We start from the raw sequence: 27058 nt of genomic DNA, 5'->3' as shown, positions 1-27058 counted from the left end.
GTTCTCCTCTATGACCTCTCTCCTTTGAACCCAGAAGCACTTGGGCCCCTGTGATGGATGAGAAAGAAGTTGGCAAGAATAATGACAAAAACATCAAATTTGGGAGGGAGAAGTTTTTGGTAAACAGTCCATGATTTTGATGTGAGGTGGAGATTTTAAAATAGTTTGCATCCAGTTGAACTAATTATTTTCTGTTACTTTTTCCTCACCTTCTTTATTAAAAACATCCCTGGTAGCAGAGAGTCGAGGAGAGGGTTAGGTGCTTAAATAACAGAATTAAAAATAACAGAATTAAAAAAAAAAAACAAATTAAAAATTGGGGAATCCCAGGACCAGCTTCCAGCTGAAGATTTTTGAGAACAATTTCCTTTCTGGCAAGTCCCCTTATCACCTGGCCATGGGAGGGAGCAGTAAGGTGACAGAAATGAATACAGACAGCAGATTCCTAAGGACAGCCCCTTCCTAAATTTTCCTGGTATCTCACAGACGGTAAGAAAGAGATCCAAAATTTCATACTCATGAATAGAATATGGAAATTTATTGAAAGCGAGAGCCATTATCTGCCAAAAAGTTCCTTCAAAGAAGTGAAGAAACATACACTAAAGAAAGGTGTGGTTTCAGCCACTGGCTGGGGACTGAGGCGCTGAAATCTTTTAAGTATCAACGCACCACAGAGTGGTCACCGTGAAAGACCCAGCGGGAGAGGACACATTATGTGTTATGTTAGTAAAAGATACCATGGGGATGTTGTCACGGACCACAAGCTCACCTTCAGTGCTCCCTGCAGTGAACTTCTCCTGAAGTCCAAATGCCATCCCCATAGGAGGAGGAGAGGAAAGGAGAATCTTGAACTGATAATATTTTAACCCACACTGAACTGGCGCTTGCTTTTAGATGGGCTGTGCAATGCCAAGTGAGATCAAACTGAGTTGCAGGAATAAAGTTCACCAGAGTCCTCTGGATTGCAGTAACTGAAATTTAAGATGCTTACATTTATGTTTCTTTGGCTTCTAAAGAACATAATAGGTTACCAAGATGAAGTCAAACAGTCCTTTTAAGGAAAATGTATTCAATATGGGGGATTAGAAGAGTTGGCAAGAGAATTATAAGAAAGCTTATAAAATGTTTGCCATTTTTAGGGAAATAGTAGATTCAGAATAGGAAAAACGTGTATGAAAGCCAAAGGGAACAGGACCTGGGACCGTTTATCATTGAAAAATTTATAAACTTCAAGATTTTTAAGAGGCGATTCCACAAAAGCAAATTCCCATGAATTTTGGGACAATTTGAATACAAACTAAGCCTGAACCGTGGTGGAAGGAAAAGTACTGGCTTTGGAATGGAGAAGAAATAAGGATGAATTAGTAATGGGTTGTGGAATCTTAAAATGCCCGTCTACAATTTCCCTAATTTATACCTTGTATAAGTAACACGAGTCTGTCACAATACAGTCTGTGTGCTTCAACGGACTCCCTAGCAACTCATGAAAAATGGCAGAATGATGTTCCATCAACCCAGACAAAGGATATTTGCTGGAGGAAAATTGTATTGATGTGAGAGAAAAAGCCCTCAATGGTGAGGCCAATATATTCTGTTTAGATACTCCTCAGGATCACATTTTATTGAATATTACCATTTCACCTTTTGTTACTAGGGAAATATCAGGCTTAAAGCATATTTTCAGTGAACTGTGTATAGTGGAAGAATAATTATTTGAAAATAATTTTAGCTCTGGATTTAATGACCAGACTCTATTTCTCAACATGTTATATTAGAAAAACAACTAGAATTTAACAGCTTGTCTTTTTTTAAGATCCTAATTCCAAAATTGAATGCAGCTGCTTGTTTTTTATTGTTGTCTTGAATATTCTCTCTCCCTTTTTTTCCATGTATTTCAATATTTTTTGTTTTCTGAAAACAAAGGAATGGACTAAAATGAAATAAATCCAAAAACATTACCTCAAATGAACTTTAGCTCAGACATTTCTAGCAAGTTAATGCCATCTGGTACTAAAATGTGAAATTTACAAAACGTGGTGAGAACATTTCGGTCTCTATTGCTTCTCCCTCATTAGAAGGGAAGAGCCAGTTCTTCAGGTACTATTTGATATCCCTCGTTTGGTTTTCTGGGCCAAAGATTAAAAGCCTTTGGCTTGGGCACATGTGAACATGTTTTCCGGTCATTGTGTGGAAACTCTTGCAAAGTACTGAAGAAATCTTTCATACCTCAGTACTCTGAATAGCACTTTCCCCATCAAAACAGGCTTACCATCCAAAGGAGCACCGAACAGAGTCAATGGTAAATGAAAAGGCTTGCAGAGGGCACTTGACCTCTCAGCCAATGGAGCAGTTTCAGCTGTCTGGGGCTTGAACTTCTTGTTCCTTCTCCTTTCTTCCGTTTTACTATCTACTCTCACCCCCTCGCCACCTTCCCGCCCCCTACTGGAATAGAAAGAGCTGCTCCTAACTGTGTTTCTTGTCCCAAGCTCTCTTCCTTTTAATCCATTGGATAGTTTATTTTCCCAGAACATTTTTCTACCATTTTATTTTTGAAAAGGATTAATTTCGATGTAGAGTCTTCACGGCACAGTCCCAAGCCTAATCTCACTTCAAACTATGGCCCAGGAAGGGGACATGAAAGAGCTGTAACCAGAGACAGCAAGATCTTTCAATGACCAGTTGCACTGGCCCTTGTTCTATGTTGCATCTTGTGCTAAAACTTCCTCCCATTCTCAGCTCTCCTACTCCATCTTTCTTCCCATGATCTCGTCTTATCCATGACATTCCTTCTTTTCTATACTGTAGCCTCACCCACACTTCCCCAGACGCAGTCAGTAATAGTTTGTAGATGGGCATCTCGGTGGCTCAGGTTAAACATCCAATTCTTGATCTCGGCACAGGTCACAATCTCAAAGTTGGTGAGTTTGAGCCCCATGACGGGCTCTGCTTTGACAGTGCTGAGCCTGCTTGGGATAATTTCTCCCTCATTTGCCCCTACACCCATGTGCTTTCTCCTCTTTTTCTCAAAATAAACTTAAAAAGTAATTAATATACTCTGTTAACATTGTATTGCTTGAACACTCTAGGTAGTGTGGTGTAATCCATGATCTATGTTTCAAGTGACAATGATTCCTGTCTAAAATTCTTTACATTTTCCTTATTTCAGTGGAAATAATATACCCTTACTATACTATTACAATTGAAACCTCCCTATCATCTTTTCTCAGAGTCCAGGCAAATATCTCATCCAAATTAAGGCTATTCACTAGAAGTCTACTGCTTCTGTTAATCTTCCTCTTTTGTAAGAGAAGAAATTTGTATATGGGATCTCAGTGAGAACTAATCAATGTCGTAAAGTTTACTTGAATTCCATACATATTCAGTGCTTCCTAGATGAAAGTGACTGTCCTAACCAAACTGGAGAATAGAGAGATCGATAAGATACAGGGTCTCGCCTTCAAGAAGATGAAATCAAATGGAGGAAAGGGATGAACACATCGTTACTGCATAAACTGGAGAAGATAGATGGAATAGACACCTTTTTCGGCCGAACAGAATAAGGATTCTTGAAGGGAGTAGGATTTGAGCTGGATTTAGAGGATTTGCAGGATTTTTCAAGGCAAGGCAATCCCGGTGGAGGCAAATTTGAGTGTGTTTCCCAAACTAATGATTTTAGGGCTTATTCCTCCATCTGAATATTAGCACCTCTTGAACTGGGATCATGGTTTACCCATTTTCCATTACAGTGAAATCTCTTAATTTTTTAGCTTAGACCTGGCATATTGTAAGTTATCAATAAATATTTGTTGAATAAACCAACTGACAGTTATTAGGCTCTTACAAAATTTTAATGCCACGATTGTCTACACAAGACTTAATAAAGTTTCACTAAAGCTATACCAAAAGCCATGTTGAAATATTAAAAATTCATATAGAGGCACCTGGGTCGTTCAGTTCGTTGAGTGTCTGACTCTTGGTTTCAGCTCAGGTTATGATGTCACAGTTTCCGAGTTGGAGTCCCCCATCCAGCTATGCACCGACAGCAGAAACCCTGCTTGCAATTCTCTCTCTCCCCCTTTCTCTTTCCCTTCCTCACTCATTCTCTGTCTTGAAATAAAAGAAAAAAATTTTTTTTTAAACAGAAGAAATTATCAGGAGATAATGGAATCTTCTATTTTCTGACCTGAGATAAAACTTAGCAGGAACTTCTTTATTCCTCATTATTTCTGCCTTCATCTGCTGACATTTCGTGTTTGATGTTTTATAAGCTTCTCATTCTCAGTCTGGGCCTTCACATCCTCTGGATTTGGGTTCTCTGACCAGGGGCCTCATATCCTCCCACAGTGTGTCCTTTAAAAATGTTCTAACCCAGATTTGTGAAACCACAGAAGGAACAAAGGAGGCAGCCCTCACTTCAACTTGAATTCTGGCAGCTATGGGATTTTTCATACTTTCTTCTGAGATTAGCTTGACTATCATGTCCTTTAAGAGACTGGATTCTGGAGCCATGTGGGCTTGAGTTCAAATTCAATCCCTGCTTACTAGATGCGATCTTGGACAAAATCCTAAAGTGAACTAAAGATATGAAGGTGAGAATATGTCTACCAGAGATTGATGAAAAAGACTAAAGATGTGTCAAAAGCCCACGTACACAACAGTCCAGCTCTGCAGAATTGCAGGGACTGAACAAGACAGGCAGGTGTTAGGAGACATGAGGTTGCAAAGTGGACAATGGCAACCAATCTCCTTCAGACCCTCTTTCCTCTTTCTAACTTGCAGCTTGTGAAGGGAGAATCACTCCCAGTGGCAGTGCACTCCAATTTTAAATTTTATACAGAAAATCAATAGGAAAATAGGATTTTTTAAAAGTTACTTTGCAACCGATCTCATTGAAAAAAATCGATCCTGGAAAATAAAATATACAGCACTTAATGCTCTCACTGGTAACTATGAATGTGTGTGTGCATGCACGCGTGTGTGTGCCCACTCGTGTGCATGCACATATATTTATTGAATAGGATTCAGATTGATTTGGTGCACACCAGATCTTGGAGCTTAGGGATTTCACCTCTATTTCTAGATGTTCATGTGGTTTTAAAAGCATTCATTCACTTCTTTACCAAAAAACATATAGTGAACCCTTTTTAGTTTTCAGCTGTATACTATTAGTTCTAGAATTTAATGATTATACTGACTGTACTATTCAGAGGTATAGAACATACACAGAAGAGTGCAGTGGAAATTAGAGATAATCTGCTCAATTTCCTCAGTTTATTCGGGGAAAACTCTGGTGCAGAAAAATTTACTTGAATTTCTCAAGGACACAATTCTCAGAGTAGAGGTAAAAGGAATACAATATTTCTCAACTATGGCTGCACATTAGAACTATCTAAGGAAATTTAAACAAATTTATGCTTAGGTTGCACAGCAGACAAGTGAAATCAGAATGTCTGAGGGTGAGACCTTGGCATTAGTATTTAAAGCTTCCAGTAAATTCCAATGGGCAAAAGTAGGTTATACCTATTGCCCCATAACAACATGGCACTATATTTCTTTCTGTTCAGTTAGGTCGCCAGTTAATGGAAATTCAGATTCACATATAGTTGCTTAAAGAATTCAGAAAAAAGAAGGCATAATTCCCATTAGTCTTAACCTTAACTTTCGTTTTCACTGCTGACATCTACGCTCACTTCTTGGAGAAAATTTTCTTGCAAAAACCTCCTCACTCTTTCCTGGAACATGCTACCAGGCTAATTTTGGTCACAGTCTATTCTATAGTTTTCTCTGAATATCCATTGCCCACAAGACAAAGTCCTAAATACTCCACCTTAGCATTTAAGATGGTAAACTCTGACCTTTATATTCCCAGCCTCATTCTCCAGTCTGCAGTCAAGTAGACCCACTCATTTGCCCCTCCTCAAAACCGACTTCTGCAGATTCTCTTTGACATCGCCTCCTTCTTTCTTATCTGGGCAGGAGTCTTTCAGCCCTTCAAGGCTGCAGCTCAGATGCCATCACTTCCATGATGCCTTCAGCCATCTGCCCGCTCAACATTTCTACGGCATTTCAATACCATACATCTTACTTGATCATATTTTTATTTCTTTGACATATATATATTGGACTGTATGGTATAGTTTTCACTTTTGTAACAGATTTTCTTCCTTTGTTAGGTTATCAATAACCTAGTGGAACACAGAGACAGAGTTTTATCATATATACTCATCTGCATAGTAAGCCCACGCATGATACACTCCGACTGAATGAAAACTCCTAAGAAAGAATGCCACTTGTGTAGCAGGGAAAGTTGCAGTAAGTTAGGAAAGGATAATCTTAAAGAAGTGTATTAGAGCTCTATTTTTGCTTCTTCTGCAGGCACTTCTTTAGCCACCAAACTGCTATGTATTTACTGATCCCTACATAAGAGACTTTCTTAGTACTTTTCTTTTCCAGGTGAGATGTATAAAAGTGCAGAAAATAAGATATGTTTGGAACAACTTAGAAGGACAGTTCCAGAAAATTGGGTAAGTCATTTCAGTAATTCCATCTGAAACAGAGAAACTTATCTCAAAAATATCATTTCTAAATAGGTCTTTCTCATTATTATTTCAGTTCTTTGGAAGACTGGCTCAGTTCTGCCAAGATACATCTGAAATTTGGATCAGGTCTAACAAGAGAAGAACAAGAGATTAGGTACCATGCCTACTGTTTTCTACATCAGCTCAAGAGGATGGTTGCCATCAGCCAAATAGAGAGCCTAGCAAATCAGTATCTTAGCTGGTCAATATCAGAAAACTTTGTAATGCTCTATTCAGTATTGTTAGATTCAATGCCTGCACATACCTTCTCTTGCTTCGTCGGATCAGCGTTGTGGGGGAGGTAGAATGAATATCCTCATCATTCCAACATAATACATGAGAAATCTGAGGCTCACAGAGGTTCGATGGCCTGAACAAAGGTCACATGGATGGGAGGTGATTGAAGAGCTGAGTCTCACAGGTTTAGTCCTCTTTCTACTCTACACAGAGCTTCTCAAGGTTATAATAATGGGGTTGAACCAGTTTGGGTTGTAATCAGGAAATATATTTTATGCCAAGATCACATAGTTGAATAATAATTTCAGAGCAGCAGAAACTGTTGTGCAAGAACTGCAGCTCCATGATTCCAAAGCAGTTCCAGGGCAGAGGAACCAGGCTGAGGAAGAGCACAGTGTTGAATGTCAAGTCTATCAGTAATTCACTGTGTGGTTTTGAGCAAGGAACTTCTCATCTCCGGGCTTTGGTTCCCTAGTTGTTAAAAAGGGGAGGAGGACTTTGGAAAGACCTTGCTGGTCCTAAGTTTCTGTGATACTCATATTCCCCTGCACCCCCATTTTCCAGTACTTTGAAGGGACCCAGAGCCTTTCAGCATCCGCATCACCTAGAAGCTTGTTAGAAATGCAGAATCTTAGACCACACATCATCCCTCTGAATCAGAATCTTCACATTACCAAGATCAGGAAGTCATGTGTATGAACACTAAATCTCAGGAGACACTGCTCTAATACATTTGGCCAAGCTACTTGATCTGAATATCTACATAGGAGGCACAGAGAGTGTGGTCAGTGTTCCCAACAGCAAAATAACTCATAAAGGGTCCTTGCTCTGCATAATCTAAGAAATATACCTCTAGGTTTTCAGTTAAAGGGTGTATAACTTTGTGTATAGAGCTGTCTTTGAGATCCCAACATCTTTTTGCTCACATTAAAATAAATTCTACAGCTTCCCAGAACTAAACAGGAGTAGGAAGGTAGGTCCAGTACTTCTTACTAGTAAAACTATTTTCTTGCAATGATCTCTCCATCCCACATCCACAGAGCCACAGTTGGGGACAGAGTTGAGAGAGTGCCAATCTGGAAACTTACTTGAATGAGGCAACCACTAATATTAAATACCCAAATTGCCATCAGGGAAATATTTAGACCTCAGGAAGAATCTAATTTAGTAGATGCAATAGGATCATGTTTATTGTTTTTGTCCTTGGGAACCACCCCCTCCCCACTCAGTTATTTTGAGAAGGATGGAGATATTATGGAACAAGGGAGGCTTACCTTGACTGGGAGAAAGTGAATAGGCCTTTTTTCGAATGAGTGAAAAATGAGCTTCATTTTTATTAGTTGTAACTGACTGACCTATGATCTCTCCCTATAGGAGGTTAATATGTGGGCCTAATACTATCGATGTTGAAATCACACCAATTTGGAAACTACTCATCAAAGAGGTACGCAGGACTTACTCTTGGCGCTAAATAGAGGCTAAAGGAGTTCTAGTCAAACAATCAAGAATGCTACTTGTTAATAAGTAACCGTAATTTGTGATATTTTAAAACAGTACAAAGGATAGATTCTTCATATCTCTTTTCTACTGTTTTCCTTGGAGACCATCTTTTGCACATGTTGCCTGGCACAGTATAATGACACTCATGTGTCTACTTATCCTTTAATAACTGGGTGCACCTCTTCTCTTTCTTTCTTTCCTTTTTAATCCAATGTTTCTTAGCCTTTCCCAACTTTGTGAAACTAAAATAATAATTAAAAATTTAAAAACTCAAGACATTTCTTATGGGCAACATAATTTCCTCAGCATTAGCCTTATTAGTTCTCTAGATCTCAATGTTTGTGTGGGAGGGAAAAAAAGGACTTGACCATCATTTGTTAAGTTGAATTTTTCCTCTTTGAGTCTACCATTGAGCTTATTTTTCATTTTGCAGTGATTATTATGCAACTATAACCATACAGCTGTACCCTGGGTCTTTTTCTGAACTTCTACTTGTTTTTGAAAAAACTTACTAAACCCAAGGTATTTTCTCAATATTTCTAGTAAGAAAGGAAGCAAAAGAAACTGATAGGAAATGTTTCTGTGTGCTCCTTCCCCAACCAGAGGCAAAGATTGCTGTTCCCATCTTAGACAGATGGAAATCAACTGGAGAGCATTTGAATAAGGGTACAAAATGTCTTAAACCAAAGCAGGCTAACAACTGTGGAGTTAGCCTCTCCCTTCTTCCACAGTGTCCTAGATGTTCAAGGACAGTTTCCCAGTTTCAGCTTGGCTCTCTACTAATGAGCAAATGTAGTCTTCAACTTATCCATAAATCTAAGTACTTTGATGGCTTAGAAGATGGCAGATGCTGTGTCCGAGGGAAGAACAACAGACTCGAGAGCATTTTAACTCCGTAAACCTGAACTAAAACTTCACCCTTCTGAGGGCCAGTACATGTGAACTAAACCTCATAGTATCCACACCCTACACCCTTGTGATGGTCATCATGAGGACCCACGAGACACTACTTTGTGAATGATAAGGTGCAGCAGTGATTAAAAGTAAGTGCTCCAGGGTCAGCTCCCCGGGTTCAAGGCCTACTCTGTGATTTGTTGCAGCTGTGTGACCTTCAGCAAGTTTCTCAAGAATCTCATGTCTCAGATCTCGAGATCTGAGGCTCAGCTTCTCCATCTTTGCAATGGAGATAAGTAAAAGCTTCTGGGTAATAAGGTAATTATGGAAATTAAATGAGAAAATTCAGGTAAAGTTGCTAAGCACAGTGTCTGGCACGTGACAATTGCTGAATAAATACAGTAAGAATGAGAATATTGTATGGGGTGGTTGGTGTCACAGAGAGGCTTTTGAAAGCAAACAAGTCAATGAATAGCTCAGGGCGAAGACTAAATATCCCCATTGCCTTCCTGTTTTTGTGTCTGCCAACAGGTTTTAAATCCATTTTACATATTTCAACTCTTCAGTGTCTGTTTGTGGTTTAGTGAAGACTATAAGGAATATGCTTTTGCCATCATAATCATGTCCATCACGTCCATAGCGTTGACGGTATATGATCTCAGAGAGGTGAGTTTTTCCCCCACCAATCTTGTGGCCACAGAAAGGGAACAGTAGGACCTTTATTGAAATACTGTTAGAAAGAAGAATCAGGAAATAGCCATTGCCCACTCCACATTAAATGAGACCAAGTTTGTAAATATCTAGCACAAATATTGATACTCAACAACGTTAGTCCTTTTCCTTCTATTACATCCTGATTCCTAACCTTCCAAGTTATTTTTCCTCCTCTCTTTAGTTTATTCAGGCTGATCAGCCAGAGGAATTTACAAATATCTATGAATTGTGCATAAGTGAAAAAATATGTACAGAGAATACTGTCGAATCTTGAAGATGATGGGAGAGGGTGCAAGGTGGAAGGGTCTGTTTCATAATGACTCTTTGCCTTTTCTAGTTGGTCAGTACTTATTTGTCAAAGCCTGAGTCCAACACTAGGCTTTCTTTATACCCACGCCAGAGGATCTAGGTGCCGTTGGGAAAAAGTCCTGTAGAACAGATTGGTTGATGACACTCTAAATCCATGAATTCCATCCTTATCTGGGCAAGCTTTCTGTAGGTCCCTGGTCAATGCACTGTCCCATTCTCAAAATTAAGAATTCACACCAAATATTTCTCCATGAGAGAGATCTCCTGTTCATCTCATAGTCCACTTCTCTAATTCAGCAGATAATCTCACCACTTGTTCCACAAGGAAGATAGAAGCCAGAAGACAGGAATTTGCTCAACTCCCCACTCTCCAACTGTCAAAGGACTCTGTTTCTGCCTCCCACCCGCCCTGCTCTCCCGTTATGGAGGAGAAAGGGCCCCTGCCTGTGCTTGCCAAAGCACCCTCTCTGACCTGCTCAGGGTGCTTCTGTGGTCCTTCAATGACCTCCTCACTCCCTCCCCCAAGGGCCTTTCTGTTAGCATTTAAATGTGCTCAAGTAAGGAAGCAACCATTTCTTTTTACCCCGCTTCCACCTGTAGCTACCACTCTACCTCTCTTCTCCCTTTTACAGCAAAACTTCTTTATGTGTGCTTTTGTCACTTATTGATCTCCTGGTCTCTTCTCACTATACTGACCTGATTTCCTCTCTGGTGACTCCATTAGAGAACTCTTGTTAAGATCACCACTATAATCTTAAGGCCATAGGTGGTTATAACATTTTTTTTAAAAATTCCTTTTTAAGGGGCGCCTGGGGTGACTCAGTCAGTTGGGCATCTGACTCTTGATTTCGGCTCAGTTCATGATCTCACGGTTCGTGGGATTGAGCCCGGTGTTGGGCTCTGAGCTGGTCCTGGGGCCTGCTTAGGATTCTCTCTCTCCCTCTCTCTCGGCCCTTCCCCTGCTCACATGCGCGCTCTCTCACTGTCTCTCAAAATAAATACATAAACTTTTTAAAATAAAAATTAAAAACTTCCTTTTTTTAAACTAGTTATTTTTTTCTTAATAGAAAGAGTAATATATGCACATGATTTTTTAAAAGTTCAAATAGAACACAACGGTATAAATAAAAAGTAAATATCCCTCCCAGTTTGGATCTCCCAGTATCCAAGTTCCCTTTCCAAAGGCATTCACTGAGACCAAAAGTTCTATGACCTTGAGCAGTATTAAACACACAGGCACTAATTTGTTTCACACAAATGGAAACACTATGTGCACTGTTGTGCGCTCGCTCCCATTTTCCACCTAATATATGTTAAATATCTTTCATGTCTGCCCAAATATGCTTTCTCTAGATGCACCATAATTTTTTAAACCAGTCTGATGTTGATGGATAGTTAGATTATTTCTAGTCTTTTGCTGTTAAAACAATCACAATTCTTGCACATGTATCTTTTTACACATCCACATATATGTGTGTTTATAAATATATATAAATTATGTGTATTTATATTACACATGCATATGGATATAACAAGTATACATATGTGTGCTTATATATATTGACATAGAGACATAAAATTTTTATACCTGAAATTACTTAATTATAAACTAGGTATATTGTTTTCATAGCCATCCTCAAAAGGCATCTTAAACAAGTAATACTAATTTACACTCCTCCCAACAGTAGAGGAGTGTTGGTTTCCCTTATCTTTGCCAATATAAGTGACAATAGAATTGCATAACTTCAACAGCATGTTTTCTATTACAAGTTGAGCACTTGCTCATGTCCTAAGCTATTTGCATTTCTTTCACTGTGAACTGTATTCGTGTCCTTCATTAATTTTTATTGGACTTTTGGTCTTTTGTTTGTTGATTTCATGGTCTCCCTCCTACCACGGACACTTTTTTTTTTTTTCACGCTGCAGCTTTTATTAAACTTCTCAGTTGCAATTGATAGTTAACTGCTCCGTTGCTTCTTTTTGAAGCGCTCTTTCCCTGAGACTTCAGAGACAACACACTCTCCATCCTCTCTAGTTGCTCTTTTTCAATCTTTTTTATAGTTCATCCTCCTCTAGTGGCCTTTTGTGGGGGAGGCAGTGTCTCAAAAGCAAAACAATATGCAAACTATACAACGTATACTCTACCGCATATACAATGTATGTTCTATCTTTCTCTTCCCCTCCACTTGTGCAACCACATTTATTTCTTGTGTTTTCTTCAGAAGAAATTTTTAGGCAAGTCAAGCAAATGCAAATATATGAACCTTGTTTTTCCTTCTTTCTTATGTAAAAGGTAGCATCATTATGTAATCTCCAACCTTGCTTTATTATTATTCATAATAGTATGTCTTCATGGCCTTTTCATGTATGTATATTGAGAGATTCTTCACTGTTCTGATAGCTGTATATACCAATGAGTTCTAAAATGACTTTCAAATTTGTATATATTTCCAGCCCAAACATTTCTTTTGAGTTTGAGACTCATAGATGCAACAACCGATTTGATTCAAAGTCACTTATTTAGGGAAGTTTTCTATTATTGCTTCTATGGGCTGTATATGCTCCAAAAGCATACCTTTTTTTTTAAATTATTGATTGTAATGATACATTTACGTTTGTGACTATTTGATAAATATATTTCTCCCAGTGGTTTGTAAATTCCTTGCTAGTAAGAACTATATCTTTTTTTTTCTTTTTCTTTTTTTTTTTTTTGAACATTCTATCCCCACCTCTTAGCATAGCCCCTGACACATAGAGTTTGTGTAATAAATGCTGAGTGGATGAAAAAATGAATAAAAGGATACATTAATAGCAAAACAGTCTTTAACTATGTGTTACTCTATTAATTGTTCTTAGGACATATTAATCAGATTTATAAATGATTTATGCTAGAAGGTTTAGGCGGTGTCATAAATGGCAAAATCAGAAGAAAAAAAATGAATACACTAGATGATTAGGAGTTTTAACCCCTAGAAACAGATAGTTCTTTTACACAACAGTTTCTTTCTTTTTTAAAAATGTTTGTTCATTTTTGAGAGAGAGAGAGACAGAGACAGAGACAGAGCGTGAGTGGGGGAGGGGCAGAGAGAAAGGGAGACAGAATCCGAAGCAGGCTCCAGGCTTTGAGCTGTCAGCACAGAGCCCGACGCGGGTGTTGAACCCACGATCTTTGAGATCATGACCTGAGCTGAAGTCGGCCACTTAACCTACTGAGCCACCCAGGAACCCCTCTTTTACACAACACTTTCTTTAAAAATGTGAAATCAAATGTAATTTTATTGTGTTTTTCTTTTTTATCCTCTTATTGATTCACTGTCAACGTCGTGTGTATTTCATATATTAAAACAATGTATACTATGAGGAATAGTAGGCACCACTAAAACTCCTTATAAAGTTACAGATTAAGAACTCTGATGTGGAATAACTCAAAACTGAGATATTGCTTAGCTCTCAAAGCTATTTAGGTATGAACATTTATCTTGAATGACTCAAGTTCTTGATGTTCTCTGCTGAAAGAACTAAATACAAATTTATGGTCATCAAAAACTACTTTGAGTGAACAGAGCATGCTGGGAAATTTCTTTCTATCCAAGAACACATACTTCTTACTGCTGGTGAACAGCACAGCAAGTTGAATGACTTTTCAGGTAACTAATAGGCTGCTTGGTCTTTCATTTTTAGCCAGTGCATTCAGTTGGGAACAAGTCAGTGCTCTATCTTTAAAGAGACTAGCACTTTACTGAATTAATACCTGGGACTTCTCCTCAAGTAGAAAAGCCTTTTTTCCCATTTTCCTTTCTTCTTTTTCAGCAATCTGTAAAGCTCCACCACCTAGTTGAGTCACATAATAGCATTACAGTCTCTGTATGTGGGAGAAGAGGTAAGTCTCATTATTTTAGATCTGTGTGTTGTTCATAAGGAATCAAAACGGGATTTAAACTTGTATTCCTGGTTGTTGCTACTACTTTCCTCTTCGTGTGTGTGTGTGTGTGTGTGTTTCTGGTGCACTTACTTAAAGGAATGAAGGACTTGAGATGTTTTCACCTTAAAAAGAACTTTACTGAGGTAAAATTGACATACAATAAGCTGAACATATTTAAAGGATACAATTTGATAGATTTTGACTTATGTACATCCTTGTAACTATCTATGAAACTATTACCACAATAAAGATAATGACTATCCATTGCCCCCAAAAGTTCCTTCTGTCTGTAACCTCTCCCTACCCAACCCCATCCTCAAGCAACTGCCTTGCGTGTTTAGAATTTTATATAAATGGCATTGTACAGTGGGCATTTTTTGTCTTTTATAAGATATTTTGGGTTAATTTTACTGGAATCAAAGTTCATAATTATTTTAAAATGCATCTATTTTATTAAGTATATCAATAGTTTATTCCTTTCTATTTCTGAGTAGAGTCCCAGTGTATGGATAGACTAGTTTGTACACCCATTCACCTACTGATGGAAATTTGGGTTGTTTCTAGTATTGGGCTATTATAAATAATGCCTCTATGAAAATTTGTGTACAAGTTTTTGCATGGACATCCACTTTCATTTCTTATGGGAAAATACATAACTGTGGGGCGCCTGGCTGGGTCAGTCCGTTAAGTGACCGACTTTGGCTCAGGTCATGATCTCGCGGTTTGTGAGTTCGAGCCCCGCGTCAGGCTCTGTGCTGACCGCTCGGAGCCTGGAGCCTGCTTCGGATTCTGTGTCTCCCTCTCTGTCTGCCCCTCTCCTGCTTGCTCTCTGTCTCTCTCTCAAAAATAAATAAACATTTAAAAAAAGAAAAAGAAGAAGAAAAAGAAAATACAAAAGTGCGAAATGGCTAGGTCATATGGCAGGTAAGTGTTTAACTTTTTAAGAAACTGCGAAATTGTTTTAGAAAGTGTTTGTACTATTTTACATTCTTAACAGCAGTGTATGAGAACTGCAGTTGCCCCATACTCTTATCTGCACTTGGTATGCTCAGTCTTTTTAATTTCAGCCATTTTTAACAGGTGTGTAATAATATCTCATTGTAATTTTAATTTGCATTTCCTCAATGACTCATGGCACTGACCACTTTTTCAAGTGCTTATTTTCTACGTATGTATTTTCTTTGGTGAAGTTAAAATTTTTGTGCTGCTAGATTCACTTTTATTAATTGACTTTTGAGATTTCTTTCTGTATTCTGAATACAAATCTTTTGTCACAAAGATGCCTTGCAAATATCTTTTTCTCACTCTGGGACTTAGCTTTCCATTCTCTTTACAGTGTCTCCCAAAGGGTGGATATTTCTACTTTTGTTAAGGTCCAGTTTATCAAATTTTCCTCTTGTGGATCATGCTTTTTGTGTCAGATCTAAGAAATCTTTGTCTAATCCAAGGTTATCAAGCTTTTCTGTGCTGTCCTAATGTAAATAAGTGCTTAATACATAAATTCTTAATGAATATTTACTCAATAAATTGATGTGAGGTATTTTTTATTTGAAAATGTATTTTTATAACCATACAATGGGAAATATTGGTTATTTTCTTTTTTTCAATTTTAAAAGTTTTATTTAGATGTATTTTATATAACCTACAATATTTAATTTTTAGAAAGAGTGCTATTTTTTTAAGTATAATTTATTGTCCAATTTGCTTCCATACAACACCCAGTGCTCATCCCAACATGAGACATGCTTTGCAAAATGAAGGGTTACAAGCTGGTACCTTCCTTGGAAATCCCCCACATTTGGGAAATTTGTTAAAGGTTAGGGTAGATTGAACAGATTTAACAATATTTAACAACTTTGTTGCATATGAAGTTGGGGAGTACAAGTAGGACACTTTCCTAAAGGACTGAATAGTCTGAATAACTCATTTCATCAAGAAATAATCCATAGTTTTCAAAATGGGATAGTAATTATGAATATAACCTGGTGGCAAAATTCTAGTCTTTCTTTATCCAACCCTTAGGTTGGAACACACCTGGTTCTCAGGAGGAGAGAGGGCTATAATTAACAACTACAATGCATACTTTTCTATCACACAGACAAGCAACAAAAAGCCATAAAATTTGTAGCCCAAACAGAAACGATTTGGGTCCCAGGATCATAATGTTACATAGAATGCAGGGTGATGCCCCCTGTCACCCTTCCTCTCAGACCTCCAAGTGATGGGGTTCTTTCCAAAAGGGGAATGTCCTTCATGAGAGAGAAAAAAAGCCACATTCAGATTAAATTAAGTGCCGTGTTTTTGTTTGAACAATTGGTAGCAAAAACCAGGCTGTTTGCTTAGCTTTATTTACTTATGGTGGCTAAGAGTTTGGGGTTGCTGCTGGCAAATTGGGTGCTTAGCAGGGTTTATAACCAACTTAGCTTTGGTGAGTGGAAGAACACGTCTTTGAACTCATAAATAATCAGCAACACTGCCACTATATTCCTTTCATGAGACAATCGGTGAAGTCCTTGGTGGCTAGCTGATAACCATGAATGTATTGTTTTTGTTTCTGTTTTTCTCCAGGTGTAAAAGGCCTCCTCCAGACTAGACATCATTAATGAGGCTTCTAATGGACAAATATACTTTCAATCTTTCAGGACAATCCTTTGCTTCCTACTGTAAATTAGTATCGATCTGGTCTTCTAGTTATTTCTCCTTTCAGGCACAATAGGAAAATTAATGTAATAAGTAAAGTTCTGCCTGCTGTGAAGCTTTTCTTCTTCACGGTCATTCTGGGACCCTTTTAAGCCAGGATCTAAAACCATGAAATATTTGGGATTCTTTCTTGTCTGTTAATGATCACAAAAAAAACTTCGCCTGAGGTCTTTGATGTACAATGAGGAACAGACAACAGAATGACAAAATTGGGAAGACATGTTGGGAGATGAGAAAAATGTTCTTAAAATTCACTTGGATTTTAAAAATCTGATTGAGTCTTATTTTGTTTATAACTCTTCTACTTGATAATTGAATCTTGTTGGAAACTCATAATTTATAACGGCCAGTCATATCAGATAACGTTAAATTCATGATAGACAGGTAAAGGTTCTGGTTTTTAGTCTCCCTCAGAGATTAATAGAAACAAACAAACAAAAACTACATTGGATTCTAGAATGTTCATAGTTTTAGGTTTCTTATTTAGATCTATATTGTATTTTGAATTTTTTTAAAGATTGAAGTTCATTTTTTTTTTTTTTTTTTTTTTTTTGCAAATAGACATTCAAATGTTCCAATATCATTTGTTGAAAAGACTATCCTTTCTTCACTCAGTTGCCTTTGCATCTTGGTAAAAAATCGGTTGTTCTTATACAGGCGGATCTGTTTCTAGACTCCCTATTCTATTCTACTGATCTGTCTGTCTTTATACCAAAGCCACAAGGTGGCTTTATAATTAGTCTTAAAATAGCATAATGTAGTCATCCAACTTTGTTCTCTTTTTCAGAGTTGCTTTGGTGATATTGGGCCCTTTGCATTTTCATAGGACTGTTAGAATCATCCTGTCAATTTCTAACAACAAAAAAAACCATGATGAGATTTTGATTAGGATTGTGTGAAATCTGTAGATCAATTTGTGGAAAGTTGACATATTAATAAATTTGAGTCTTCTGACCTATGGACATAGTATGTCTCTCCATTTATTTGATTTTGGTTAATTTGGTCTTCTTTCTCTCAGCAATATTTCACAGTTTTTGGTGTGTGGGCCTTACACATTCTCTCTAAGATTCATTCCTAAATATTTCATGATTTTGATGGTCTTGTGAATGGTATTTTTAAATGTAAATGTTCAATTGTTCATTTGCCAGTAGTTTCCTCAAATGCATGTGATGATTCATCTCTAAGCACTCTTGGGTCTGTATTCTGAACTCATAGAGACCTCTGGATTTTGTCTGGGTTCCCCTTCCCTGCACAGTGGCCTGGGAAGTCTCTAAAGGCAGTAAGCTAAGCAATTGCAAGGCACCTTCACTTGTTTTCTGTTTTTTGTTGCTTATGTTCAGTGCCCCAAAACCATTGTTTCACATATTTTGTGTGGGTTTGGTTGTTTCTGGTGGGAAGATAAATCTGTTCTTTTTTACTACTTCTTGGCTGGAAGTGAATCTTGACCTTTTAAAAATAACCTGGTCATTTTCTTGCTTAATTTTTTATGATGAAACATTTCGCATACAGACAATAATGGAGAGAATACAATAATGACACCCATGTAGCTTTCACTCAGAATCAATGATTATCAGCTCATTGAATCTTTTTTTTTTCCAACTGTCTTACTACCTCCTTCACTCTAGATTTATTTTGTTGCTATTCCAGATATCACGTGATTTCATTTGAAAAAAATTCAGTGTATATGCAAAATATAACAATTCCTTTTAAATTTCTTTACCTAAAAAAATAAAGTAGCTCCATAATTTAAAAAATCAATTATATAGAAGTATTCAAACTTTCTTAGTTGAGTCACCAGTGTGTGTTTATACATGTATAGACATCTTCAAATCAGGATCTAAATAAAGTCCACATACTGCAAATGATTGGTAAGTCTCCTCTAGTTTATTTTTTATAATAATTTTTTAAATGCTTATTTTTAGAGAGATAGAGCATTGGAGAGAGAGAGAGAGAGAGAGAGAGAGAATTCCCAGCAGGCTCCACACTGTCAGCATGGAGCCGACTTTCACAAACTGTGAGATCATTACCTGAGCCCAAATCCAGAGTCAGATGCTTAACCAACTACACCACCCAGGGGCCCCAAGTCTCAAGTTTATTTTAACTCTACACATTCCCTCCTCCATATCTTACATTTTCCTTGCACATTTTTTTGTTGTTGAAGAAAGGAAGTGCTTCATCCTGTGGGTTCTACAGTTTGGGTTATGTTGATTGCATATTCATAAAATTATTTAACTTGATTTTCTATTGCTTGCAATTCCTGTAAATTGGTAGTTAGATCCAAGGCTTGAGTTTTTGGCAAGAATACTTTATAGTTGATATAGTGAACTTTTTTTTAAGTTTATTTATTTATTTTGAGAGCGAAGGAGAGAGAGAACTCATGAGCAGGGGAGAGGCAGAGAGAGAGAGAGAGAGAGAGAGAGAATCTCAAGAAGGCTCCACATTGTCAGAGCAGATGTGGGGCTCAATCTCAGGATGGTGAGATCATCCTGAGCTGAAATCAAGAGTCAGAGCTTTCACCAACTCAGCCACCCAGGCACTCTGATATTGTGAACTTCTAAAATGGGAGGTGCATACTATCTGATTATCTTCTTTTTGTGACATTAGCAAACAAATGTTTATGACCTAGATTTACTATTTCATTAGGAGTTTCAAATTTCTACTTGTATCATACCATCTTCACATACTAAGCGTAATAGTTCAGTAAAGAAAAACCCTCCTCAACTATTTCATTACCCTGAGATTCAGTTTGTTTAAGAAATAAAAGATTAATATTTGATTATTTTTTTTTATGTACCAGCTTTCAAAATAATGGGTTGATCCTCTAGCATTATCCAAAGAATTTTTTTTTTAGAGTCAATATGGATGTATAATGTTAAACGTTGTTGGTATATTTCTCTCCATGGCAATTTTTATTCTTACTGTGCTCAAATTGTCTCATCTTTGGCCGTTGAGTGCCTCCTCAGGTTGGCTTCTGAATTCTTTTGCCATGACTTCAGCAGTCTTTGAAAATTTTATTGCTTTCTGATATGGTATGATATTCCACGTTCATCTGGAACAGTTCTGCTCTAAACCTGGACACATCCATTTTTCCAAAGAGCTCTTAGTAATTAATGGTAGTTAGAGACCTCAAACAGTGCACTGGAAGTGCTCGTTTCTATGTGTTAGTCACTGTTGCTAGGCCTTTTTAGGAGACAGATGTAGGAAATAATTTATTTCTTTTTTTAAATGTTTATTTATGTTTGAGAAAGAGAGAGAAACAGAGTGTGAGCAGGGGAGGGGCAGAGAGAGAAGGAGACATGGAATCCGACACAGGCTCCAGGCTCTGAGCTGTCAGCACAGAGCCCAACGCAGGACTCGAACTCACGAACCGCGAGATCATGGCCTGAACCGAAGTCAGCACTTAACTGACTGAGCCACCCAGACACCCAGGAAATAATTTCTTAAAGATACAATACATTATGAGTTCATACTGGCCTTTCTAATTCAAGTTTAGAGCTATGGGCTTTTTACTTAACTTTGTTGATTGTTGATTGTCTCTCCTTTCTCTATCTCAAGTGTCCTGATTCTCAATGATAGCAACAAATTACTCATTTGCTCTGTTCCTTATACACACTAATCTTAGAATAGCAAACCAAGACACCCTGCGGGAATGTAATTCCTAAAAACAATTTCATGTTTTGTTGGAATTCTTCTTTTCTCCCACTTATGATATGCCATTTCAAATGTACAAATTATACATTTTTTAAAAAAAAATTATGTTTCAGAGTTACTCAAAATGATTCTTCTCTGTTTATGTCAACAATTTGATAGGGTCATCCCATTCATTTTGCCTTAGGTTTTTAGTGTTAGCTTTTCAAATTTGTTTTTTGTATTCCCTTATGTAGATATTACACAAATATATATTGTATAAAATATAAATGTATAAATTTAATAAAATTATATATATAATGTATAAATTATAAATTAGATAAAATGTGTATTATGATTACATAAACTATCTGCATGGTTCAAAAGATCTTAAAGGTCTTAAATCCATAAGACAAGACATTTGGGAGAGTCAGGCTCCTATCCCTCTTTATCTACCTTGTATAATCTCTATAGGAATCATTTTTGTTTGCTTTTGATTTATTCTTACATTTAACGGATACAAAAGTTATATATAATATCCATATCTGTATCGCATGTATCCAGAAGATTATATATATTTATACTGCTGTTTAGATGACAGGGATATACCATACACATTTAACTTACATTTCCTGGTGTGTATGTTTTACATGCTTTATTTTAATTGAAGTATAGTTGACATAGAATGCTATATTAGTTTCAGGTGTATTTATATACTTAACTGTGTTTCATAGAGAGTCTTTCATAATGGGATAAAGAAATAGTTTTCGTGTGTGATTTCAGCTGTATAGTACTCTTGTGTATGGCGGAGCCATTGTTTATTCAACCAATTCTCTATTGAAGTATGTTTTTTATTGTTGTTTTTTAGTTTTTACTATTAGAGATAGTGCTGAAGTAAAAAGGCTTGTTGTGCATATGTCTTTTCATATTGCCACCAGTTTATCTTTGGCATTGATTTCAAGAAGTAAAATTGCTGAGTTAAAGGATGGATGTGTGTATGTACTTTTGCTAGGTACATATTGCTAAATTTCTTTCCATGGAGATGGTACCAACTTGCATTTGCACCAGAAATTGTGAGAGTGCCTGTGTCTTCATGGCCTTGTCAACGGACTATGCCGGCAAACTTTTAGATTTTTCTAATTAGATAGATGGGCAATGTTATATGTATATGTTTATTTATTTTTTCTTTTTTAAGGGAATAACTTGACTCTTAGAGAAAAGTTGCCAGAATAGTTCAAATAACTTTTTCCCTGAGCAATTTGAGAGTAAGTTGCCAAACTAAGGCTCCATGACTCTTACCTATTTTAGTGTGTGTTTCTTAAAGACAAGGACGTTCTTCTACATAAATGACAGTGTAGCCGTTAATATCAGGAAGTTAATATTGATATATTAATAGAAACTGATACTCAGACCCTATTCGAATTTTCCCAGTGGTTAATAATGTTCTTAATAGAAAAGGATTTGGGATCACACAATGGTGTTGTTCAACATATCTCTTTATTTTTCAATCTTCCCTTGATTTTCATGACTTTGATTCCTTTCACTCTGATTATTTTGTAGAAAGTCTCACAATCTGGATTTGTCTGATGTTTCCTAATAGTTAAATTCAGGTTATGCATTTTTGGCTGGATATCACAGAAGTGATGCTATGTCCTTGTTGCTTCCTCTCAAGTGCTACATAATTTAAATTTGTCCTATTACTGGTGATGTTAATTTGGATTACTTTGCTAAATAGTACCTGCCAGGTTTCTCCACTGTAAATTTACTCTTTTCCCCTTTGTAATTAATAAATATTTTGTTGAGAGATACTTTGAGATGATATAAATAAACTCTCCTCATTAAATTTACCCACTAGTTGTAGTATCCATTGCTATTTCTTGGCTAAATTATTACTTTGATGGTTGCCAAATGGTGATTTTCTAATTTTATCTTTTCTCCTACATTAATTGTAAAGTTACTGTAGGAAAAAACTATCTTTCTCCTCATTTATTCATCCATGTGCTTATATCATATGGACTCATGAATTCCTATTTTATTTGATGGGTCATAGTTCATTTATCTTTATTTACTGTGATGCTCAAATTGTTACACATTTAGGCAGTGAAAGCCTGTTAAATTGGTTTTGATGTTTTTTCTTTCTCCGTATTTCCTTGAGCAACAAAATGTTCTAGCTTATATGATACTTTTCTTGACCCAGCCTTATAATCAGCCATTTCCTTAAGGAATAAGGATTCTTTTTGGGGAGAGGAATAGAATTTAGAAACCAAAATTTGGGCACTAGATATGCACATTATTATTGGGGTTTCACTGCTCCCAGGCCCTCTCAGAGAACAGAATTAGTGAATATATGTATATCAAAAGATAAGCAAACGTATTTTATATATGCGTGTTCTTACATACACATACATTTACATCTATATTATTTCCCTATTTATCTATTGAAAACTGTCAGTTTACATTGTTGTCTCTAATTCTAATCTAATACCAAAGGGTTTATTCTAAGTTTATTTCCATCTATATTTGTAAGTTCCTTTCTTTATGAGAAACCTGACTCCTATTAGCCTCATTATATCTACTTATTCTATCAATCCCTGCTGAGCGGAACCCAACATCCATCATTACTGATGCCCTCCCCTACTTCCATGTAGACCCCTTTTTCACCCTTCTTGGATTCCAACATCCCACACCAGGCCACTGTCACCAATGTGGCCCTTCTCTCCCTCCTTGGGCTCTGACACCCTGCACCGGGTCATGTAAACACCTGTCCATTCTGCTTAGGCTCCAAAACTTGTAGCAGGCTGCCCCCACACCCCACACCACCCAACCTTCTGCAAGGATGCCTACCTTATTTAACCCCTCTAGCTTTAGGATGGAGCAAGGAAGGAAAAAAGTAAAAGAAAGCAGACGGGAGGAAAGGAAGAAAGGTAGGTAGGAGGGAAGGAACTTTCATTTTTTAAATTATGAGTAAGAATGAGATCTCTTCAAATGTTTAGCATGCCATTTGCATTGTGCGTATGCCTCTATGCGTGTGTGTGTGTGTGTGTGTGTGCATGTATGAACTGTTAACATCTCTAGCAATTTTGCTATAGTCATTTGCTGTACATCTCTTTTTTCAGGAATTCTTTATATATTAGGAATATTAATCTTTTGTAATGTAATGTACTGTAAATTTCAAATATGTTTTCTAAACTTGTCTTTAGGTTTTTTCTCTGTTTTCATTTTATGCAATTTATTACTTTTTTCTCTTATTGTTCTCAGATTTTGAATCAACATTGAGGAATAGTTTCCTTTTTTAAAAATATAATGTATTCTCAAGTTAGCTAACATACAGTGTATATAGTGTGCTCTTGGCTTCAGAAGTAGATTCCCACGATTCATTGCTTACATACAACACCCAGCCCATTCCAACAAATGCCCTTCTCAATGCTTATCACCCATTTTCCCCTCTCCCCTACCCCCTCATCAACCCTCAGTTTGTTCTCTGTATTTAAGAGTCTCTTATGGTTTGCCTCTCTTGCTGTTTGAAACTATTTTTCCCCTTCCCTTCCCCCACGGTCTTCTGTTAAGTTTCTCATATTCCACCTATGAGTGAAAACATGATATCTGTCTTTCTCTGCCTGACTTATTTCACTGAGCATAATACCCTCCAGTTCCATCCACGTTGCTTTTTCATTGATTTCCAATTAAGCTAGATGTTGGACTAGTTGTTGTGAGAAAAAAATCTGACTTGACTGCCATCTCACACTTTCAGCTGGAATCCAAGAGCTGGAATCACGCTTCCTGGTACCCGGAGATCTATTAATTTTGACGGGGAACAAAGTGCAAATGCCATGCGATGCCATCCTGATTGATGGCAGCTGTGTGGTAGATGAAGGCATGCTGACAGGTACGGTTCTGTCTCACGACTTACAGCCTTGGCAAGCTCTCCCAGGTTCCTTCTCTATCAGAACAACAGTGGCAAAGCTGGGGCTTGCTGTGGGATATTACACTCCCACAATTCTTACTTGACTGTCCTGCTCTGGATGGGAGAGTCCAAATTAAAGCTGCTTTCTGTGTCCTATGTTTGATACAGTTGTAATTTTCCGAGTGCTTAGCATTTTCTTCTTGAACAAAGGTTATTGCAACCCTGTCGCTTTACCTTAAAAGACTGTAGAGATCATTAGACATTTCAAATCATCTGTGACTTTTATGTTCCGTATTTTCACATAAATTATATCTTTTGATAAACTTGGAAGATATGAAAGCTATTGATGACATCCTGAAACCCAGAAGGTCAAGTCCAAGCTCTTCCCTGCCTTGGCTTGAATATGTGAAAAGGTTCACGACAAAGGATTTGTCACACATCTGCTGCCTGAAAACACACTGGGACTTTAGGACTAATTGAATTTCATTTTTAAGTAGTATGCTGCTAGAGCAGGGAGGGACCTTAGAGGTCACTGCATCTCATGGATATGGAAGCTGAGGTCCAGAGAGAAGAGACCTTGAGATCACAGTGCTTCAAGTTCTCACGAGTGCACATTTGAGGAGATGTTGTGCCAACATTTCTGTAAGATAAAGAAGAATCATAAAGGTTTTTTCACAGATGGACTAGGGGGCTGAGAAGACACATTGACATACTGTGGTTCCCACTGTAGCCAAAATTGAATCCATTTCTCTAGGACAGACCAGGAAGGCATGAAATGGAGACAAGAACATGTATCTTTCTTCTATGTAACTTTACCAAAAAATGTTTTTTTATTTTTTTATTAAAAAAGGTTTTTTTAATGTTTATTTATTTTTGGAGACAGAGAGAAACAGAGCATGAACAGGGGAGGAGCAGAGAGAGAGGGAGACACAGAGTCGGAAACAGTCTCCAGTCTCTGAGCTGTCAGCACAGAGCCCAACATGGGGCCCGAACTCACGAACTGTGAGATCATGACCGAGCCAAAGTCAGACACTCAACCGACTGAGCCACCCAGGCGTATGGTCTCCCCCCACCCCAATTTTTTTAATGCGTGGCAGGCCATGTTTCTTCATATAAGGAATCCGTAGATTTGTAAAATTCCTTTAGTGCTGGGACCTCTGCAATGCTAAGTACCTTTCTTCTGGCAAAAAGTGGCCCTACTACAGTGGGACATATCTCTGACTTTGTACTGCCCACTTTTCAAAGGCCAGTGGAAGGCTTTACAAGGTTTATTCCACAGATCAGACCCTAATTACTTCCTCAACGTCATTCACCACCCTGTATTAGCACTTCAGCCCACTGCCATCTGCTCCTTCCATGTCACTGGCAGCAGTCACCCATGTCCCAGTTGCCAAACCCAATGGATTCTTTAGATTTCTCTTCTTGTTGACCTCTCTGCTGCCTTTGATGATTCTGACCATCTTTCCTTTTGGAAAACTCTCTTCTCCCTAACTGTCCAAGATAGCGCCCTGCCCATGCTGCTCCTGATTGTTGGTAGTGCTCAGAGCTCTGTCCTAGTCCTATCCTCTTCTATCCTCACTCTTGGTCCCTCAGTAATCTCCTCTCTCCTGTGACTTTAATCATAGCCTGTGTAAGGTGGTGAACTTTGACTAAATGTCTCTGGTCTAGGCTTCTCCCTTGAACTCCAGACTCAAATAAATAAATGCAAGACGTCTCAACATAGCCATCCCACAAGACATCTCCAACTCATGGTGAACATAAAGCAACTCTTCCTTCCTCCTATAATCCCTCTGTTGATGACTAATGCCACCCTCTGCTCATTTCCCCAAGTTGGAAACCAAGAAGCCATTTTGAATTTCTCTGTTCCTATGACCTCCCAATATAAAACTCTCCCCAAGTTTTGTAACTTCTTACCTTCTTATTTCTCAGCTCCTGGACTTCCTTTTACTCTCACTGCCTGCTGCCATAAGTCAGACTTTGTTCTCTCCATCTGGATGTCCAGCTTCCAACCTCACCAGACTTCAATCCATTCCCTGTACTGCAGATAGAGTACTCTCTCTCTTGTACATGAATATGATATTACTCTCCTGAAAAAAACACTTAAATATCTCCCCACTCCCTTCTGCCACTAATGCCTACAAAAACCATGTAAACACTTAAATATGTGCACCTAGGGCTTCCCTGCTTTGGTTTCCTGCACAGGTCTCATGGCCCCTCACTCCCCATGCCCCACATTCTGGACCTCACAACTTGCTATTCCCTACACAGCTATTTCTAGCCTTCTTTAATGTCCTTGTTGGATGTTACAATACTTATAGTATTTATAATACATTATTCTTATTTATTGGGACTAAAAATCTCCTAAAAAACAATCTCCTTGTATCCCTAATACCTAGGGTTGTCCCTGCCACCCCCTGCAGGCTTATAACAAACGTCCACCGCATGCCTAGTGAGTGCATACGTGATTTAAATGAGATGTTTGTTTTCTATAGGAGAAAGTATTCCAGTCACTAAAACTCCATTGCCCAAGATGGAGAGCTCCATGCCTTGGAAAACGCAGAGTGAAGCCGACTATAAAAGGCATGTCCTTTTCTGTGGGACAGAGGTTATCCAAGCTAAGGGAGCGTGCTCCGGGACCGTGAGGGCGGTGGTGCTGCAGACTGGTGAGTGAGC

General features: G+C 37.8%; 1 protein-coding gene across 1 annotated transcript in view; it reads left to right on the top strand.

Moving 5' to 3' along the window:
- The first annotated feature begins 4583 nt into the window (after window positions 1-4583).
- The window catches only part of LOC102955092 (probable cation-transporting ATPase 13A4), a 72489-nt gene continuing 50014 nt past the window's right edge, over window positions 4584-27058 (top strand). Inside the window, exons 1-8 of the mRNA XM_042977112.1 lie at window positions 4584-4589; window positions 6454-6524; window positions 6613-6693; window positions 8190-8259; window positions 9741-9875; window positions 14043-14112; window positions 24233-24367; window positions 26878-27048. Of these exons, the coding sequence (XP_042833046.1) occupies window positions 4584-4589; window positions 6454-6524; window positions 6613-6693; window positions 8190-8259; window positions 9741-9875; window positions 14043-14112; window positions 24233-24367; window positions 26878-27048 (739 nt within the window). The remainder of the gene's footprint in view (window positions 4590-6453; window positions 6525-6612; window positions 6694-8189; window positions 8260-9740; window positions 9876-14042; window positions 14113-24232; window positions 24368-26877; window positions 27049-27058) is intronic.

The sequence above is a fragment of the Panthera tigris genome (genome assembly GCF_018350195.1).
Source record: "Panthera tigris isolate Pti1 chromosome C2 unlocalized genomic scaffold, P.tigris_Pti1_mat1.1 chrC2_random_Un_scaffold_76, whole genome shotgun sequence".
NCBI lineage: Eukaryota > Metazoa > Chordata > Mammalia > Carnivora > Felidae > Panthera > Panthera tigris.
Note: the sequence above shows the minus strand (reverse complement) of the source record. Positions and strands in the feature narration are given on the sequence as shown.